This window comes from Eschscholzia californica, unplaced genomic scaffold (genome assembly GCF_041429995.1).
Source record: "Eschscholzia californica isolate CP2 unplaced genomic scaffold, dmEscCali1.0.p SCAF_6, whole genome shotgun sequence".
NCBI classification, from domain to species: Eukaryota; Viridiplantae; Streptophyta; class Magnoliopsida; order Ranunculales; family Papaveraceae; genus Eschscholzia; species Eschscholzia californica.
The window spans coordinates 1,520,559-1,542,322 of record NW_028238483.1 but is presented as its reverse complement, the minus strand read 5'-3'; the positions used below and the strand labels follow the sequence as shown (position 1 = coordinate 1,542,322).

Genomic DNA, 21,764 nt, shown 5'->3' with positions numbered 1-21,764 from the left:
GTAGATAGTACCGATGATAAAAATTGTTGATGAGATGTAGAAAACGAATTTATAGAAAAGTAGTTTTCAAGTGGATACTTGACTGTATTCGTGTTGGAACACACGTAATCGTTAAGATAGGATGGTGGGCGTCGTGACCGGGAAGGCCGGCCGGAATCCGAAGCCCCATCGTCCGAAGATGGAACGGTAGGAGAAGAACCGTCATGGACGGTGGTGTCGGCAGCAGCCGAAGAGGCCCCGGAATTGGGGTTGACAGGAGTGTCAATGGGGGTGTCTGAAGGCACCCCTGTATCGTTTAGTGGATCAGGGACTGATCCAGCAGAGGTGTCTGAAGGCACCTCTGCATTGTCATATCGGACAGGAACCGATTCAGGGGTGTCTGAAGGCACCTCTGTATCGGCATCACTGACCGGGATGGCAGGAACAGTAGGCACTTCGGTGCTACTGTTAGACGGTGAATTAATTATTGTCGGAAAGGCAATGTCGTCGTCGTCGTCGTCGATTGATAAGAATGGTGTCGGACGAGGAGAATAGTTTGTCGCCGAAGGTGAGGAATCGGACATAGGAAATTGATTTTCAAAGAATGTGACGTCTCTAGAGACGAAAATCCGTTTTGTGGAGATATCGTAAATACGATATCCTTTTTGTCCACTTGGATAGCCAAGGAAGATGTCGGCGGAAGAGCGAGCATCCATCTTTGTTTTGACCAAAGGAATACGAGCAAAACAAAGGCATCCGAACACACGTAAGTGGGAAAGATTCGGAGGAGTACCCATGAGGACTTCATGTGGTGATTTTCCAAAAAGGATGGGTGTTGGTAATTTGTTAATGAGATAGACGGCGGTTATAACGCATTCACTCCAAAAGGATAGAGGGAGGTGAGCTTGAAGGCGTAAAGAACGAGCCACCTCAAGAATGTGGCGATGTTTTCGTTCGACAACCCCGTTTTGTTGGGGTGTGTGAGTACAACTACGTTGGTGGGTAATCCCTTTATCAAGAAACCAACTTTGTAGTGAATTATTCATGAATTCGGATCCATTGTCGGATCGAATTGTTTTAATTTTGCAATCGAATTGCGTATGAACGTAATTAAAAAAAATTTTAATTATCGTATTTGAGTCCGATTTTGAACTAATGAGAAATATCCAAGTACAACGAGAAAAATCGTCGACAAGGGTTAAGAAATAACGACACCCGGAGGTGGAAGGAACCGGAAAGGGACCCCATAAATCTACATGTACTGACTCAAATATATGAGAGGAGGAAGTAGTACTAGTAAGAAAAGGTAATCGACATTGTTTTGAAAGTGGACATACTTCGCATGATACTTTATTTGATAAAAAACCAAAATTCATACATGGAAGCTTAGAATTAAAATATTGAAAACGGGAAAAAGAAGGATGGCCTAAACGTTTATGCCATAAAACAAAAGACTCATGACTAGAACTATCTCGAACTAAACTTGAAACCGAAAGGATGGGATGCTCCGTGCGAAGGAAGTAAAGGTCGTCATGAAGACTACCATGGCCAAATTTCCGGCCGGCAACCTTCAAGAACAGACCTTGGTCTGTTCATTGAAGAACAGACCACTCCGGCGAGGTCTCCCTTCGCCGGAGTAATTTTAGAGAGAGAGAGAGGAAGAGAGAAAAAAAAAAATTTTTTTTTTAGTTTGAAGGTTGCCGACCGGAAATTTGGCCGGCCGGAGATGGTGATGAGGTGGCGTAACAGATGAAGTGGCGTGAGTTGGCAGAGAGAGAAAACATGATGGAGGAGAGAGAGTGACGGTGTTATAACGGAAGGGGGCCATATGGGTATTTCTCGTAAAGTAGGGGGCCAGGCGGGAAGCTGGTCACAAAGTAGGGGGCCATTAAGGAAATAACCCTTAAAAGTTCTTAGTAATTTTACACCCAATAGTTTTGTCCATTTAAGAAATTGGTTTGTCCATATATCGGCAACCATATCAAATGGTAGCTACCATCACAACAATTTGTAAATTTCTGAACAAATTCGTTTTTGCTTAGACATTGTTTTGCCAAAATATTTCGCATTTTTTTCTTTTGCATTTTTTTATTTTGCATTTTTTTCTTTTGCATTTCACATAGACAAACTGATACAAACATTTTTCGATTTGTCTTGTGAAAAAATATATGGTTTCTGCATTTTTTGTTTTGCTTTCGACATAAATATTAAGACTAAAGCATTTTTTTATTTGTCCTTTACAAAAATTAAAATGTTATGCATATTATCATTTGTATTTAACACATCCGCTAAGGAACAAATAATATTTTAACTAATACATTATATATGTTGTTAAGAACATAATTATATATGACGCCAACATTTTATAATAAGTCGAGACATTATTATAGATATTGTCAACATTTTATAACAACACAGTGATATATGTTGTCAACATATAAGGGTAAACATGAAATTACGAAAAAAATATGTTGTCTTGTTAACAACATAATTACATATGTTGTCAACATTTTGAAAAATGTTCAAAAAATGGGTTTTTTTACATTATTATTTTTGAGTGGGTTTTTTTCCTATTAGGGTCTAGATTTTTAGGTTTTTCACTCATTTTTTCACCACATAAAGGAAAATCATTTTTGTTTGTATTTGAAATTTTTCGCCTAAATTAATATTAACCCGATCATTTCGATATTCTAAAATTACAAAAAATAATTGTCGTTTTCTTTTATTTTGGCACCCTTTTTGGGGTTTCTATATCATTTCCTAATTACGAAAGTCAAATGAAAAAAGAATCTATATCATTTTTTATCAAACGTTCCAATTGTATCCTTGTGGTGTTTCTGTAAATATTTTTTTCTTCTATATTTGCAATGCCACAAGGCACAATTGGAATGCTTGACAAAAATGGGGGTCAAGACGAATTTTAGGCACAATTGGGGGTCAAAATAAACTGCTAGACACAATTTGAGGCCAAACGACCAGTTGGTCACAAATTAGGAGCCAAAACGGAATTAATCCATTTTTCAATTAAATGAAACTTTGATTCAAAAATTAAGTATTGATGTAAATCACTCAGAAATACAGGAAAAAATTGATGGTGTTAAGAAAAACGGCAAATGACTGAAACTTCATTGAGAACTACAAATATCTTAACTTGACGAAACTTGGAAAGTTAAGATGAAATGACGTTCCACATAATTGTTGTGGTTCAATCATAGTAGCCCTACTTTGAGAGTTTACTCAATCACTTAATTCCTCAAAATGGACTTTCATTGAATTTTTTTGTTAACATTTTTATTGTATCACAATTTTCGGTTGCTATGATATCTTTTACCATACTTTAAAAAGACTTTTAAAGTAAGAAAAATGACACAATGCGGCCCCATACTCCGGTCGGGATTGGACCGGGATAGTGGTCAGGCATTGCATCACGGTTGTTAAAGTAAATGGGCTTCTCAAAAAAAAAAGTAAATGGGCTTCCAGAGCCAGAGATAGTATTTCAGAGATTATCTTTTCCGAGATCTCAATTAACTTGTGTGATCAAGGAATTGAAGAAAATTCTAAAAGAATCTTATATTTTACCCATCATGCTTTAAGGAAGAAGCGAAACATATGATTCAACCAACCAAAGAACTCTTCTAAGACGTAATATAGTTTTGGTTGAAAAATGGCCTCAGTTCATTTTTTATTTTTTATTTTTTTATGAACTTTAATCTCCTCTTCACCTTTTCTTAACTTAACCACTTGACAAGTTGGGGGCAATGAAAAAAAGGTCTTGTCATCACTTTGACATGTATATAGAAAATATTGTGAAATTGTCAAGAACAACATTTTTAAATACAAGACTTTGTTAGTGCAATTTAGATTAGGGGCCATAGATTGAAAGTCCAGAAGTTACGCAAAATTCGGTCCAAGATCCACCCTTAAAGATTTATAGATTTTTAGTCCTTTGTCTAAAACGTCCTAAATATCCTCAGTCAACAGTATCAACAATTTATTCAACAGTATCAACAAATTATTCAACAGTATCAAAAACTTATTCAGCAGTATCAACAACTTTAGAACCACTCTCATTCATCTAGAAGGCTAATTTATCGTTATTCTTATAGTATATCTTGTCACGGTTCTTTTTGAAAGAAAGTCATTATCTTTTTCAATTTGATGTATATTTCATCTTCTAACTTCAAGTTTTGATTATAATGATGTTAAGCATTTATCAAATATGCCTTTAAGAACAAACATAAATGTGATGGTGGTGGTGAATTTGACATACAAGATCATGATTTGGGTCAACCACTGAAGAAGAGTAAAGGGGGTTGTGGTGCTCAACAACCGAAGTTTACTATTGAAGGTACGAAGATGGTAGCATAATACAAAGCTCAAAGGAAAAGAAATGATGACCCGGAACAGCTCCACAACTTATTTAACTATATCAACAACTTATTCAACAGTATCGGCAAGTTCAGAACCACTCCCATTGATCTGGAAGGCCAATTGATCGTTATTCTTATAGCATATTTTGTGTTCATTTCGAAACAAAAGTCATTATCGTTTTTAATTTGATATATATTTCACCTTCTAACTTCAAGGTTTGATTATAATGATGTTAAGTATTTAGGGAATCATATAAAATCGTGTTACACACATCGAGTTTATAAATAACTAATTGATACTCTTGTATTTGAGAGGACATTCAATTCAAAGTAAAGAATTTGTAGTTAGATTAAAATTATAAGTCTTTGTGTTTGATTATTCTATTTCCTTTAACCCTATCAAAAGAGAAGAAGATTTTGACCTTCCCGGAGCAGTTGATTTTATCGTTCAACAAAAAAAAAAGGTAGTTGATTATAAAATGATTAAATATTTAAAATATACGAGTACATGTTTTTAAAGATGTATTTGATTGTACTAAATCTCTCATCGTAATATTTAAAAGAAAGAACGAGTTTTGCATTTGGGCTATTTCTGTACTTTTTTTTGTTGAAAAGATATTTCTTTACTTGACCATTTAAACTTGTGCAAATGTATGATATAAACTTTTTTCATGGGATATTTCCCAAATAATCCCCAATTTTGTGACCGATTTCCTGTCTAGCCACCTACTTAATCAAAACTACCCAGATGACCCACTTTTTAAGATCCTGTTTTAACATCGTTAACTAGTCATCACCTTCTCTCCTCCATCTCATCATCTCTCTCTGCCACCTCACCTTCTATGTTTAAGACTATTTTTACGTTGTAAGTGCTTCATATAAGAATGTGTTGTTGAAGAAAGTAAACAACTACAAACATGACGAATAATTACTAAGTGCGTCACTCAGTTGTAATTTATGCTCATTCACATAGTTTGCTCGATTTGTTAAGCAATCAAAAGAACTGTCTGTTCCCCACGGGCACGGGTTACACTCTTGTATAAATATATTTTTAAAGTATTTAAAGTGTATAATATAGATATCCATACATCTATTGTTGTGCAAGTGCGGAATGTCCTTGACACAACATTGTTAAGAGAAACTTAATTATATTTTAGTTTTGATAGAAATTTCGGTACTATCGAAATAGAAATATTTTGGTCATTTCAACCGAGATATTTTGAAACTTTGGTGAAAACCCGATACTCGAACGCCCGATACCCGAGAAACCCGAAAGTTTGACGGACTTGGACGAGTTTTGGACACTAGAATTTTTTAAATTAGCTGCCGATTAAACCGAAAGCCCGAATGTACAGAGAGTTCAAAAGCCTGACTGGCCCAACCGGATGAATGGCATGAACCCGATCGGTCCGACCCGGCCCGATTCCCTTCCTTTCTATAAAAAAATATACTACATTCAGGTGCTACATTACTTATTGGGCCCCAATTTTTGATTGGGCGCTGCTAAACATCTCTATGCAAAAGGGCTAAGAGCATTGATGAGTCATGAAGATGCCTCATTTGAATCTCTTAATTTGGGCTAATTAGTCTATTTCGAGCAGTTACTCTCATGAATTACTTGTTTCTCTTTTCCAGGTGTCTTTTACGGAGTTCGGTGCGAAAAATTGCTAAAATCGGGAGAAAGACACAATTGAGGGGCATTTTGGTCATTTGTTGGTTATGCTAATCCTGGTCGACTTTAATACTTGGATGAGAAATAGAGTCCGAGACGAACCCAACGCCGAAAGCGGAAGTCAAATCGGAGTCCGGATGGACGAAATAGGAAAGGTCAAAGTTCGAGCCAAAATCCATTGACCAAGGTCAGCATATCTATTAAGCAACACGTGGCGAAAATCTAGTGGATAGTAGGGAGCGATCTGGACGTGAGTTGTACACCGGTGGGCATGTGCTGGACGGCAATTAGGGTTTGTTTTGAAATCTCATTCGGTGCAATGCAAGGTAATTTAGTAATGTGAGCTGAGACAATCTGACGGATCCACACAAGCATGCGGAAATTGAACGGACGGATATGGATGGTATATATTCTCAATGGACCTTGATCAACAACAAAATCCCATCACCCTAACGGCCAACTACTAGGTCACGGGATTTCTAAGGTCTTTGATTCCGTGTGACCTGACGCAGTATAATGCCGTACACCAACAGGCATCTAACGGTCTCAACTATTCCCGAACACATGGCATGATCTCGAGAGGGGCTTGCATCTTCTTAAGTTACCCCACGAATTGCCTGATCATTCCAAGCCAGCAAACGCCCCACCATTATACGTGCTTTCCCCTTTCTCTCTTATCTCCTATTATTTTGGAAATCTCTTCCTCTTTTAAATGGAAAGAGAGAGAAATATTGATATTTCTCCTAAACAACAACAGAGAAGGATATATTTTAAGAGAGAAGTGGAGTGAGATAATCAAACCAGGGAAGCAAGAAGGGAAAGAATTGGAGCTATTACAAGCAGGTTTCTTCTCTTATTACTATTTTCGAAATTTATCTAGAGAAAGAAAGAGACCTAACCAGAGAACAATTCTTAGAGAAAAGAAATCAAAGAAGATTTATACATAGATTGATGGAAGAGATATTGTTGCTATTCTTCTTCTCCTTTTCTGATCAGATTTAGTGAGAGGAATCTCGGCTGATTATATCTTTGAGAGAGAAAGATTACAAAAATATAGAGACGTGAATATAGAAAATAGATGCAGGAAGATTTGTTTTGGACAGGAAAGGAAGAAATCGATTTTAGAGTTGCAAACCGAGAGGATGAAGATTGAAACTGATCTTATTGATTGTGAGAAGAAGGTGCCGAATATATTTTAGAGGGAAGGAAAGATTGAAGAAGACAGAAACGTGAAGATTTTTCTCTCTCTCTTCATTCTCTCTTATCTTCTTAAACTATTTTGGGAATTGTATATTCTTATTCTCTCATCCAATTTAGAGAGAGAGAGATCATAGAGAAAGCTTTAATGGAGGAAGATTCCATTAATAGAGAAAAGATAGAGAATCGGAGATGATTATTGAGAGATATCTCTTCGGATTGAAATAGAAAATATATCAGAGAGAGAGGTTGGATCAGATTTTATGAAGATGTTGGACTGGTTTTCTTCCTATATAAACTTAGAGACATTCATCATATAGACATCTCGGTTTTGGGGGTCGTTCTTCTTATTCTCTGGGCATTAATGAAATTATTTTAGAGAGAGAAGGGAAGAACAAGATTTTAACAGTATTGTTTAGAGAACAAAGATCATTTTTGATAGATTTATCATCTATTATCATTTTCTCCTGTAATTTCTTTTAGTGAGAGAAAGAAAAGAGAGAGAGAAAGAGAGAGATTAGTAGAGAAACAGAGAATCAATCTTTAATCTTTTGTATCTTTGTGAGAGAGATCAGAAGTTGTAAAGAGAGAGAGAGAAAGTCAGAAAGAAAACCAATTGTAAAGTATTTATTTCTTCTTCATTTTTGTGTCTCTGAACTTTTCTTTGTTCATAGTTGTATGGAGAGAGAAGGACTAGGAGAAGTTTAAAACAGAGAAGAGAGAGGAGTGTTGGAGAAGATGAGAAAATTGAATGGAAAATAGTTTTCCCACAGAGAAAATATTTCCGAGAAGATGAGAAAATCGTGTTCCTTTAGGGTCTGTTTGGTTTGTCGATAAAATTATTTTCCCATCTGCTGGAAAATACTTCCCTAAGGCCCTGTTTGGTTGCAAATTAGTAAGAAAGTTAATTCTCTTCCCACTTTACTCTCGTACTTTAAATTGTTTAAATATTTATCCCTCCCACCATGATTAGCTAACTCTCTTTGACTTAGGGTTCTTGATGAAGTCTAAAAATATTTTGATGATAATCCTTTTCATGGCTTAATTTCTTAAATGCCTTAATCGTTATAATATTAAATTCTTAGTGTTGACATAGGGAGATTTCTTCATTAGCTATGCTTTTCATTTGATGACTCATGTTTAGGTTAAGTCCTTTAATGAGTCATGCTTATAAATTGATAGTTAATAATTGCGACTTTTTATTTTAAAACTTCGAGTTTAGACTTTAGTGTTATTCGACTTTAACTAGAACATTTTCCGGGGTTTGGTACATTCGGTTACCAAAACTTGAGTGATAAAGAAGATATGCTTGATTAGATCATCATTAATACATGTTAAGATGGATTCCAAAAACCCTAGGTCATCTTCCCCCAATTTGAGTTCATACATTTGTTTTAGCATTTTATTATTTTATACCAAAAACTAAATTTTCAAAAACAAAAACCGTCTTACTTCCTAATTTTAGAATAGGTTTCACTTAGTCTCTGAGGAACGAACCGGTCTTACCGGAATTTATTACAACTTGACACCTGTGCACTTGCGGGTGTAGACCTATTTAGGGTAACCTTTTAGACCCATCAAACATATCCAATGTGATAGGACTAGAGCTCTCAAATTCAAATTTAGGAGCCCAATCACTCTAACCCGGGCGCCTTGGAGCTGGGTTCCCAATTGCAAATGTGCCCGGGTTCCCAGTTGCAAATGTGACCGTTGAGAAATTTTATAATAATGTGTTAATTTATTTATTTTTTAAAAAGGAAATTTATCTAATTTTATTTTTAAATCTAACTTTATTAAATATTTTTTTTGTCAATTCTTTTTCTATTTTTTTTATAAACGATTCTCTACCTCTCTAGAATAATATAAATATAATTTGGGTTATTTCCCTAATGGCCCCCTACTTTGTGACCAGCTTCCCGCCTGGCCCCCTACTTTACGAGAAATACCCATATGGCCCCCTATTTCCGTTAACTTTAACTTTCCGTCACTCTCTCTCCTCCATCTCTTTTTCTCTCTCTGCCATGTCACGCCACATCACCTGTTACGCCACTTCATCACCTTCTCCGGCAAGGTCGCCGGCCGACCAAATTTCCGGCCGGCGACCTTCAAACTAAAAAAAAAAATAATTTTTTTTTTCTTTCTCTCCTCTCTCTCTCTCTAAGAACTCCGGCGAAGGAACCCTTCGCCGGAGTTCGTCTGTTCTCATGAACCTTCGCTCTGGTTCTCTCTCACGATCTAGAGAGAGATGATAGATTTTTAACAACACTCTGGTTCTCTCTCTTTAAAACACTCTTTTACATCAGATTGATCAAATCAATCCATTAGAAGAGATTAATCCTAGATCATCAAAACCTTCGGTCGTCAACTATGGGTCGTCGCTTATTTCCTTGCTCCTCTTTCAATGATTGATCCTTCAGGTCAGAAATTTTGAACTCAGCAAATTAGAAATTCACGAAACCTTAACTCGTCAACTATGGGGCGCCGCTTATTTGAGATCAAAAACCGAAATTCAGCAAATATTTTTTTTATAGTTTTAATTCATTGAGATTTCTTGTAGGTATGAAATTAGTAATCTAAAAATAAATTTGGGGATCTCAAATTTGGCGAAGAAGATTTCACCATTTAGTTTTCCCATCTCAAATTTAGGGATCTCAAATGTAGGCAAAGAAATTTGGGGATCTGAAGTTGGAAAACCCCACTTGAGCATGGAAAAACCCACATGAAATCATTGCAAAGATTCCCATTTCCAGAATGCAACAGATGTACCCACATATGAATTCTCATGATCTCTTCAACTACCCTGTAATCTTTTTCACCTATCCCATCTACAGATTCAAATCCGTCTTCAAAAACTAGTCCAAGACAGGAAACACCAAAAACCAAACCATGGTATCTTCAACTACCCCATTATCTGTTCAACTACCCCATCTACAAATTGAAACATTAAAACTAGAGAGAGAAACAAAGTAGGAGAAGATGGTGTGAGTTATGCAAGCATTCGAGTGGGTCATTTCGCTGCTTTGATAGCTACTCCGGCGTGGTTATTGTGGTTCCGCCGTTGCAATGATACTCGGAGAGAGAGGGGGGGAGAGATTCTACGGAGAGAGAAAGAGATTTGACAGAAAGAGAGAAAAGTGATTTGAAAAAAATATATATATTTTTAGAGAGAGATGAATTTTTTTTTTTTAGTTTGAAGGTCGCCGGCCGGAAATTTGGCCAGCCGGCTACTTCTGCCGGAGAAGGTGATGAGGTGGCGTAACAGATGATGTGGCGTGACATGGCAGTGAGAGAAAGGAGATGGAGGAGAGAGAGTAACGGTGTTATAACGGAAGGGGGCCATATGGGTATTTCTTGTAAAGTAGGGGGCCAGGCGGGAAGCTGGTCACAAAGTAGGGGGCCATTAGGGAAATAACCCATATAATTTTCATGTCAAACTTTGGGTTCTCTTTCTCATCTGAAAAAAAAATGATTTTCATATCCAAATGTTTTCTCATGTGTCAAACGGGCCCCAAGAATATGTTTGTTACGTGGGAAAATGGAACGAGAAAATTGATTTTCAGCAGTTTGATTGGACATAAAGAATGTGAAAACTGAATTATTGTGAGAAAAAAATAGAGTAATGGTTTATTTTACCACCAAAAATTTGGTAAAACCCATTTCCCACTATGAGCCCAAGAAAATGATTTATTGTCTCTTTTTGAAAGAACAAAGTCCCCATTGAAATTTCTCTCTCGCTCTCCTTTTCTCAATTTGTCAAACTTTCAGGGAAGACCTTCTCAATTATTTCATATTAATGAAGTGAAATTTTTGGTTCAATATCGAATGTTGAGTTGAAGGTTGCCTTTATATATCTCAAATTTAGATTAGAAAAAACCCTAAAAATAGAAGGTTGTTGATAATTTTCAAGGATTTGTTATGTTTGGGCGCACCCACGTAAGGGCGTGCGGAGACACGTGCCCCCACGACTCCAAATTAAAATTGTTTATAGGTCCGTCAAATGCGTGTTTACATAAAATAGACGTGATTGCTATAGCTATGTTGCAAACGTGTAGTTGGCTCAGTGCGTAGGGGTGGGAATTGGTCCGGGTCGGGCCGTTCGGATTCATGTTATTCATCGGGCCGGGCTTTTAAACCCTATGTCCATTCGGACTTTCGGGTTTAATCGGACGGATTATTTAAATAATCTTAGTGTCTAAAAACCCGTCCAGGTCCGTCAAACTTTTCGGGTTTTTCGGGTATCGGGCGGTCGAGTATCAGGTTTTCACCAAAGTTTCAAAATATCTCGGTCAAAATGACCAAAATATTTCTATTCCGATGGAACCGAAATTTCGAATGAAAACTAAAATTTAATTAAATTTCTTCTAATAATGTTGTGTCAAGGGCACTCTGCACTTAGACAACAATATATGTATATATATCTATATTATACACTTCAAATACTTTATAAATATATCTATATATATGCTATACTTACATACGTAAATACATACGAGCAAGCATACATATACTGTGCATAGGTATTATCATGCAAATGGATAACATTATTAAGTAGGTGCTTCTTACTGAAGAGAGTGCTTCTAGAAAGTTCCTGATAGGTTTTTTTTTTTTTTTTTTTTTTTTTTAACTTATATCGTATGAATACTAGAAGGATAGATTCACTTTACTTTCTCTCTCATTTTCCTAGGGCGTAAAACTTGAGATCTCAAACAAGGTGGGATAAAAAACTCCATCGATTTGTCTCAAGGAAGTTCCTCCAAGCAATTTGGTCGAGAAAGTAAGCTTCCTCTCTTCTTCTCCTTTAGTTTCATCTTTGATGCCCTAATTTCTTTCTTTTATTGAATAATAAATCCGTGGGTTTCTGTAAAAAAAAAAACTCAATCTAATTTTGTTCCTGTAAACTATTCATATGTAATAATAATTTCACAACCACCAAGCGCAGAGGTGTTAAAATGGCATCATCGTCTGGGAAGAAGATTAACGAAGAGGTAACCAATCTAGATGATGCCTTTCAAGACAACTTCAGTTTCAGGGGAAAATTTCAAACTGGACTAGATGATGCCATTGAAGAACTTTCCGTTGGAGAATTTCAAACTGAACGATTGTATCATCGGCCGCGGCGTAAGGTGTACATCCTCGGAAAAGGATTTGATGGGCCAGAGAATACCGTCCGTAAGGTAAACTACCTAACTTTTATTTTCCTGGTCTTCAGCTCTCTAGGTTGGGTAACTTTCTAATTGCAAAAAAAAAGAAAAATTGGAAACTTTCTTAATTGTTTTTAATTTCCCACTTTTTTTGGAAACACAAATCCTACTTAAACTCTGTTTCTCTATTTCACTAGGCCAAACATCTCGATATCCATAAAACGATCTTTCAGAAAACCAACCAGGGAGTTGCAATGGGGCCATGGAAAATTAACAAAGAGGAGTTAAATGTCTTTGAAGATTTCTTGAAGCTAGCTTTTCAAACTAGCGACGATGGTTTCATCAATTATAAGGACTACTGTCTGTTCTTCCAAGCTTCTAATTTGCCAAAGCACACTGTCGATCAGGTAGTTGTCTTTATTTTTTAGGGTTTGCTATCTGACTAGGAGTTTTTTTATCTCTAATTTTTATTCTTCATGTATATAAATACTTTGTCAGTCTAATCAACTACTTAAGAATAAGTATTTATATATTTATATACTACTTGAAGAAGAAAAAAACTCAAATAGAAGTCAGATTCAGACATTAAAAAAGATCATCAACATTTTATACTTCAATCCTGTTTTATCTAGATTCAATTAGACACAGAGTAATATATATAATCAAAGTTTTATTTTATTAGTTTGGTTGGTACTTGGAGCAGTTTCTAACCCTAGTTTGAACATATGTGTAGATATGGTTGGTGGTTAATCGAAAGAAGCCAGAGGAAGAGGGAGTTGTCATTGGACGAGAAGAATTTCTCGAGGCTCTTCAACTTGCAAGTGTGGCACAACGATATCAAAAAGAATATAGACTTTATATGTTTGGCATCAAAGTAGGTTACCTTGACGTTTATGACGAGGAAGTATTACCCAAGTTTGATTTACCTAATGTCCCACCACCTAATATTGATTTTTTTTCTGATCACACGACATGGGAAATAACATGTACTCCAAAACGTCCTAAGATATTGCGTCCACCAGAGTATGTACCACAGACTGATGGTCAGAGGCTTGCTCAAAAGGCTTTTGATCTTTATATACGCATAGGCGGTGATCCTATTAAATCGTTCCCTGGGTTTGGCTGCAAAGGTACTTTAAGTCGTTGTACGATACATATACCTGCAGAATGTGAGCCAGTTCAGAATGTGGTATATATACCTCCACTCGGAGATGACATCAATCATGGTGATTGGAAATGCTGGGAGGATGTGCATGAAAACGTAAAAGCAATAGTGCTGAAAGAGATACCTTCACTACCAATACCACCACCAAAACCAAAACTATCACCGATGGAAGAAGAGCAGTTGAGGGAAGAAAAGCGTCTGAGGGAAGAAGAGATGTTGAAGGAAGATCAGATTATTCAAGAGCTGATCAGGGAAGAGTGGTTGAGGACCGAACAAAGAAGACTAGGATTCTTTTAGTAGCAGCTCAAGTATGTCTTAATATTTACTAGGTTTGTACTTCTGGTACTATATATATGTGAAGGTATCTAAGGATTCCAAGCAGACTAAGTTTGCTATGAGTTTTAAGAAAACCTATGAGGGTGAGGGTTGTTCACCTTTAAAAACACTTTCTGATCTCGTCTGTTGCTTTTCTCTCTAACAATGCTCTCTTGTTTTATTAAATTTTGTGTCTTGTTATGTTTTTGTGAGAGTAAGGGTTCCCTAACTTCGTTATGAAACATCTCATAAAAAAAAAAAAAAAAACTTCGCAATGAAAGATACTACATATTAGTTATTTTGGAACATAAGATGTACATAATGATGTATCTCAAAGATCAATGTTTTGTAGTAACCATATTAGTTATGTTGGAACAAAAGGTTGGTTGGGTTTCATTCAGCTTGCAACTAGTTATTCTTGTTTAACATTGATAAGTGATTCATTTATCTTGTCAATACTAATATTAATTTTCCATGTTAGGCGATCCATATGATAGAACTGTATAATTAGTGTCAACTTACCTCTCTTTTGACAGGAAATTATAAGACATCACAGGGAAAAAGTTAACCATTCTATAAATCCGTACACAGTTAAGTCGTTACTCTGGCAGCTTCTGGATGGGCTAAACTATCTTCACAGGTAAAATTTCATATAAGAATTCAATTCGGTAGGCACTAGATTAGTAGCATTTAACTTGAAGTTATGTTATAATTATTATTGTTATTAAATTTTTTTTTTTTTCTGTAGTAACTGGATTATACACCGAGATCTAAAGCCATCCAACATTCTGGTAGGCCTTCAATATATTTGTATGTTGTTCCTATTATACGTTAATTTGTGATTATTGCTGATTAATGAAATAACGTATTTCGAGCAGGTCATGGGTGATGTGGAGGAACAAGGAGTTGTAAAAATTGCTGATTTTGGACTTGCTAGAATATACCAAGCCCCCTTGAAGCATTTATCAGAAAATGGGGTAGGAATCACTATCTTTCTTCTGGTCAACGTTAGTCTTTGTCAGTTTCGTGCTATGTTTGCTTGTATGATTTTTCCCTTTTTTCCTTGGTCCCTTGTTTCCTTTTGTTGTGTATGTGCATTGCCTCTTCTCGTTGGCTTCAAACTGCATCTCGTTTCTGGAGTGCATTGCGTGCATGATTTGCAATTCTGTATACAAGATGTCTGAGAGAAGAGAGTGGGCAAGTCGAATAAGTTTTCCAGCAATGAAAAGTTCGAAGTATTATCACTTCAAAGAGATCGTGCTAAGGAAGTTCAAACCTTTTTTCTCACATTAGGTTACATGCTCCATCTCTAAAGAGCTCTTATTTCGTTGGAAAGATCTGTAACTGGTTTACGGTTCTCATCCTAATGTCTTCCAGGGTAGTATCATAGTATCACTTTTGGTAGTATCATAGTATTCTCTCTCATTCTTAACCAATATGACATCTTCACTGAAGTATTATCTTTGCCATCGCACACTGGTCAAAATTCTTTATTTTTTAAAAATTTGGCTTTGTTTTGCGTCTGATTGCTAAAAATAATGATTATAGAGAAGATTTTGAAACACTTCATACTAAGGCTGGTGTCAGTCATGCTTCTTGCTGAATTCATGAACTTGACGTGGCTGATTATTGGAAAAGAATAGACATGGCGGGGTCAGGGACCAGCCAAAGGTATAGCTTAGAACTGTATGATGCTTGCAGGATGTTAGGCAACCTGAACTTAATGAAGGACCTAAGAATGTACAGTCGCAATTCTGCTTAGTTTTAGATTAGTATAATTAGTTCCCCAGAATGGAAATGATGGGTTATATCTCACCTGTTACCTAGTTCTATGATTGCACCAAATTTCCATTGCGTCAACATTTATTGTCTGCAGTGTTTCGCTGAATCTTCCTGTGTTATGACCGTTAATTTTTATTTACATCCCTCACTTTCAACTCCTGTCTTAGCTGTTTCTTTGTCACATGTCAACAACAACAGGTTGTTGTAACAATTTGGTATCGTGCACCTGAGTTGCTTTTGGGAGCCAAGCACTACACGAGTGCTGTTGGTATGCTCCCTTCAATATTACACTCTTTAATTCCAGATAAATCATTTTTGTAAGTTTTCTTTCTTGACTTAAATACACTTTCTTTAAAATTGAAATAAGATATGTGGGCTGTTGTATGCATTTTTACGGAGTTACCGACTTTAAAGCCTCTTTTTCAAGGAGTGGAAGTCAATGCTACACCAAACCCTTTTCAGGTTCTACATATTATACTGATTTAGTTTCCATTATTAAGCTTTTAGGGGGTTTTCAAAATCTTCTTTGTTATGTTGCTAATATTGGTTATTTATTGATGCAGTTTGATCAGCTTGACAAGATATTTAAAGTCCTAGGTCTATTTCTATTTCTTTTATCCGTTGCTGACTTCTATCATTTATGTATAATTTAGGTCATCCAACACAAGAGAAGTGGCCAGATCTTGTGCATCTTCCTCACTGGCAATCTGACCAACAACATATCCAGGGGCGTAAATTTCTAATATCAAACTTGTCCTGTGTCTCTTCTGTGAACTGAAGAGTACACCATCTAAATTCTTGAATGGTTTTATAATATTGATTCTTTTCTTTGCAGGTATGATCCTTGTAAGCGTATTTCACCAGCACAAGCCCTGGAACATGAGTAATACATTTAATTTCATAACTCTTGGTTACGTTTTATTATTTGTTTTATCAAAAATGTGTACCCTGTCTTAGTTTTTTACGAGTAATATGTTTTCGATCTTGTCTGCATCCGTTCTATACAATCTCCTCTAGGCCCAATGTTTTCTCTTCGCATTTGTGATCTGTCTTGCAACATACTGGAAGATTCAATGTGATATATTAGTCAGATAGGAATGTGATTGGTAAATCATATTAGCTGCTCTTGAGTCTTGACATTACGTTTGAAGAAGTTATCTAGTTATTAGGCTCTTGTCCATACCTTTATCTAATATGTAAATAAAACCTTTATAATAATTGCTCCCTGTCTCGGTTCAATTTCTTCCATGCCTATTATGGACAAGGAAGCACCAATGCACTCTAAGAAGCAGCCCCTAGCGTCTTATTAGTTGTATTTATATTGCTCCACACCATTATTACGTACACATAGAGAATTGTCTGTCATTTATTCGATAAGTCATTAATCATCCTTGCATGAAGAGACATTTAATATTTATGCTTATGAAAAGGTTACTCATGAAAATGATTTAGTGAACTCTACTAAGTTAGTAGCAGCAAAAATATTAAGTTTCTTAGTCAATTTAGGGAAGAGGAGATTTAGCAACACAAAGGTGCTAAACCTGTCACTTGGCTGACACTATATAAAGGGTCTTATGTTATCTTTTAATCATCATGTGATACATGAAGGTTCTACTGGTTGCAATTTATTTTTTATGCTTTGTATTTCTCATTTTTCTTGTGTTTACTTTTTTTTCATTGATTATAATTCTTAGTTACAGAAAGCTTCTGTCACATCTCCTGATCTCCATCACTTTCATGTATGTCTTGCCAAAGCGAGCACTAATGATTCTGTATTGTCCTTGACTCCTTGGTTGTTAATCTTAAAGGCTCTGCACTGTAATGGAAATTGGAAATCATGGCTGAACAACTTTATACACTTCAATTTATTGATGTACTTTGACTTGAAATATTTTGTATTATTGCAAAACCTCCTAACTACTCTCTCTCTAAGCATAGTTTATCCACTTTCTTGTTTTCAGGTATTTCAGGATTGATCCTTTACCCGGGCGCAAGTACGTCTCTATTTGCTGTATTTGTTGTAGATCATTCTTTTAACGTAGAATCACTTTTTAGTTATCGTAATTGTGTACAATGAAGCATATAGTGCCCATATTTCTTCACATTGACGAGGTAAATGTGGTATCTGTGTTCAGTTCATTGGTGCCTAGCCAACTGGGGGAGAAGGTTGTAAATTATCCTGCTCGCCCTGTGGATACTACTACAGATTTCGAGGGATCAATTGCTGTCCAAGGTTCCCAATCGGTAAGAAACGAAACTAGCATTTCTGTTTTTGTTCTTATTCTTGTTTTCTCCTTCCATTTGAATGCTCTATTTGATTGAAGCCGTCACCCGAGAGTCTGTCTGTTAGCAGCATGGATTTGCATAGAGCAGGTGGAGGTTTACTCCCACTGAACCAGGGACAGTGACTGTCCTGTGGATTAATTCACATATGATATGCAACACAATGAAATAAATTTTAGTATAACAATCATAATAAAACAAGTAGATTGTTAACTTGTTTATTTACTCTTAACTAATTTTACTTACTATTAACTTGAGAAAATAAAATTTAGTTGTTTACTTACTTGTTTACAACAATTTTCAGCAACTCTTTCATACTTTTTTTTGTTACTTCTTTGTATATTGTGATGGGATTATGTGAATTATATGGTTTGTGTGCTTGTCAATCTCATAATCTCATAAGATATGTTATCTTATCAATGTTTTTGAATGCTTGGATGTTAAGTTTTATACCTTTAATTTTGGTATTTGAGTGTTTATTTAGTTATTTTTATGTTAGGTACTTAGGTATGTATGTATTACTAAAAATATATACTATTTGTTTGAGGCGGTCGCCTCAGCTCGCCTAAGCGAGGCGATGGGTCTGTCGCCTCGCCTCACGCCCAAAACAACATAGCATGTGACAATGATAAGCGTATTTAAGTGATATTGGTAATGATAGTTTATAATTGAGTTTTGTTGTTTGATGAGATGAGGTGTCCATGTCGTATTTATATATCCTGTTTCCATATTAGTATTTTTGTCATATATTAAAACATTGGTACCATATAACGAGAACGAGTTTCTTCGGGTACCTATGGGTTAAACTGGAGCTGAAGGGCATGTTAAATGATCAGCCTTTCAAGAACCATTGTGTGCATTAAGAAACTGGATATGCTTACGACTTCTTCAGCAAATGTATTTTATTTGGTTTGTGGTGAAAAAAAAACTCGTTCCTTTCTTCTTGTTTGAATACATCTGAAAAGGAAAACGAAACAGAGATTGCGTGTTCAAGTGTACTTCTCATTTTCCTTATCATTTATTTTCCAGTGCTCTACCTAGGGAGGCATTGGTTCGTGCTGGACCTACTGATAATGTGGAGAAAGAATACCTAGCAAGGTAAAAAAGAAAAACCAAACCGAATCATTTACATTTGTAATGGAAAAGAAATTTTGACTAGGGATGACAAACTTCCATGAGCTTTCTACGCATTCAATTTCTGCAATTTCTTATAATGTCCATATCATTTCTAACTCGATTGCTTCACATCCTGGCTTTTATTTGCACATAATTTTTTTTCCTTCGCCATAGTATTACTGCGCGAACTAACTCTGCTAATCTTTTGCATTTATCCTACATGATATACAGTGCACATCAGTAGCTACTTATTGTGAATATAGACATTGTAAAGCTATCTGATATCTTGTTATAGTCTCAATCTGCTCAGATTTGTATGTGCTTTTCTGGCCTCTTAAATTGCATTCATACTCATGATCAGTGCGTTAGTTACTCAATTTTACTTTTCCTCCTAATGAAATTAAGTCTTGACGTATGCAACATGGACAACACAAGTATGGGACCAACCATTACAGCACCACAAAATCATTAACTGTATTGAATGGTCCTAACACGAGAACACGCCTAGGTGCAGATTTGTACAAGACGTACATATAGAAACCCACATACTCAGCTGACTGGCTCCCTTAGGAGTATCGACTTTCCTATGGGAGCCGCTCGTATCCAACATACACAAAGAACAATAGAGTGACCATGTTACATAGGTTTTACTTTGGAAAGCAATTAGGCGTTTTTGCTGTATAGAGGTCAGTCGGGTCATCTCCAAATTTGTATATCATATCAATCGAACACTTATACATGCAGTAGGATACTATAACTAGAGAGTTACCAACATAAGAATTATAATATATAAAGTACCTAAATAACTACAATAGAAGCAAGTATGAAACCTGAACAGTTGAACCTAACAAAAATAGGTTACTTCCAAAAAGATTTATTTGAAGTTTGAACTTAGTATTCTTAATTTTCCGCCTTCTCCAAAGCGAGTATAGAGATCAAACATTCTCAACTTGCCATAAATGAGAAGAAAATGTCTAGAGTCGGATGTAGAGTACAACAGTGACCAACATATTATAATAAGTCAAACCTCATTACCTCAGGTAGCAGTACCACATGACACATTATACATGCTTAGTTAAGTTCCCTTAGATTCCTAACCTTCATGCTTTAGCAAGAACAATGATCTAGTACCAACAGCTATTTGCATACTTAGGGCACTACGAACTTGTGTCAAACTTTACCTTCGACGTCTCACCACACCTCCGGCTCCCTGGATACCAAACCATTATCCTTGATGGCACTCGTTGATAACTTCAGCTCCTCGCTATGATGTTCCATCCTGCAAAGAAGTAGCTTTTGTGAGCTCCTTATACCATGGATTCTCAATTCACAAGTCATAATGCCCAAGCCAGATCATACAATATGAAGGACTTGCATACTATCTATACAATATATTAACAAATTAAATAAAGCAATCAACTTCCTAATGCAAATACGGTCATGAAAAACATTAAGATATGAAAACCATAAGTTTCACTTCTTCAAGAACGAATGCATAATATAAGCTTCTACGATTGAGAATACCAATTCTAGGAAGTTATCTAAGATAAATATGATAAAATCTAGTCCAAACTTAATTAGTAAGCAAATTAGTTGTTAATAATTACTTATGAAGGAGATCACGGTTAATCCTTGAAGGGAAGGAATGGAAGACGAAAAAAGCTTGTAGTATTAATGGAAAAACTCTGGAAGTATCATACTTCCTAATATACTAAATTGAACTACGAATGCCACTTACTCGTGGACAATTGGTGAGCCACACATAACTAATGTAGTGAGGATTTACTTCTGTATTCTAATAAACTTACTATGATTGGATATTTTGTCATCTATTTGTTTGTGGTGGATCCGAGATCATTATATAGGTCTTAGGTAATGCTATTATTCTTGCTCTATTATTACATTTGCTTATATTGTTCAACGAAGTAACTATCGAGAATTTTATGTAGTGTCGTGATCTTAGTCATTAGAAATTTCCTTGTTGAAATGACCATTAATTTTCTAAGAAGGATCCTGAGTTTATATGCAATTCTGCTCATCCCATACCAATGTTACCAAATACTCTACCTCCCACCCCCTTGTGTACTGGATTCTCGTACCACTTTTGGGTGTGTTCGAGATTCTATATTCCAAATTTGGCATACCGAGATCTTTCGCCTTAACCAACCCTATTTCTTCATGAAAATGTATGTACTCAACTAGTTGAGTTGTTAACCAAAACTTTTTAAGTTAACTAGTTAACATTTTAAGTTTTACGGATATAGGATTCTCAGAGTAGGTGTATCTATTCTATATGCATCATAGTGAGTATATGATCTCTAGGGAAATAGTCCAAAACGTACCGCAACCGAAGATAGCGTACTGAATAGGTATATCCCAGGTGTACCTGATACTAACATGGTAGTGTATCTCGCATTGGTACGTGGACTCGTACATGAGCAATTTGTGTTCTAGTTAATATTGTTCCATACTCCGATTTCTTCCTTCGAAAGTCACAGTCTTATAAAAACCGTACATTTGCACCCCTAGAAAAAGATTAACCCCTTTAGGTCGATGATAAGCCTAACCTAGTATCGGCTTTGAGTCTCTTGTTAGTTATTTCTATATAAACTATACCGATATTCGTTGTTTTGTTTCTTGGCTATCTGTTTCCATTTTAGCTTAATTTAGCTCTATTTAGTAACATTTGGGAAACCACTTATGACAAGTGAAGAATAGAGAGGGCTCCACACCCATAGCCGATT

At 35.9% G+C, this 21,764-nt stretch overlaps 1 protein-coding gene and 1 long non-coding RNA gene across 3 annotated transcripts; both read left to right on the top strand.

Moving 5' to 3' along the window:
- Positions 1-11,819: 11,819 nt before the first annotated feature.
- LOC147530742 (uncharacterized) lies at positions 11,820-14,454 on the top strand. Of its 2 annotated transcripts, XM_086649123.1 has the most exons (5): positions 11,865-11,992; positions 12,158-12,392; positions 12,557-12,766; positions 13,093-13,853; positions 14,376-14,454. In XM_086649123.1, exons 2-4 carry the CDS (start codon positions 12,168-12,170, stop codon positions 13,819-13,821), a joined length of 1,164 nt encoding a protein of 387 aa, XP_086505249.1. In that variant the 5' UTR covers positions 11,865-11,992; positions 12,158-12,167; the 3' UTR covers positions 13,822-13,853; positions 14,376-14,454. The 2 variants fall into 2 exon arrangements, with proteins under 2 accessions (XP_086505248.1, XP_086505249.1); XM_086649122.1 differs by lacking the exon at positions 14,376-14,454 and having other exon boundaries at positions 11,820-11,992; positions 13,093-14,025.
- A 286-nt stretch (positions 14,455-14,740) lies between these two features.
- Positions 14,741-16,349, top strand: LOC147530741 (uncharacterized). Its single transcript, XR_015227920.1, has 3 exons — positions 14,741-14,816; positions 15,820-15,938; positions 16,275-16,349. It is a non-coding gene; the product is annotated as an uncharacterized LOC147530741 (long non-coding RNA).
- Positions 16,350-21,764: the final 5,415 nt, after the last annotated feature.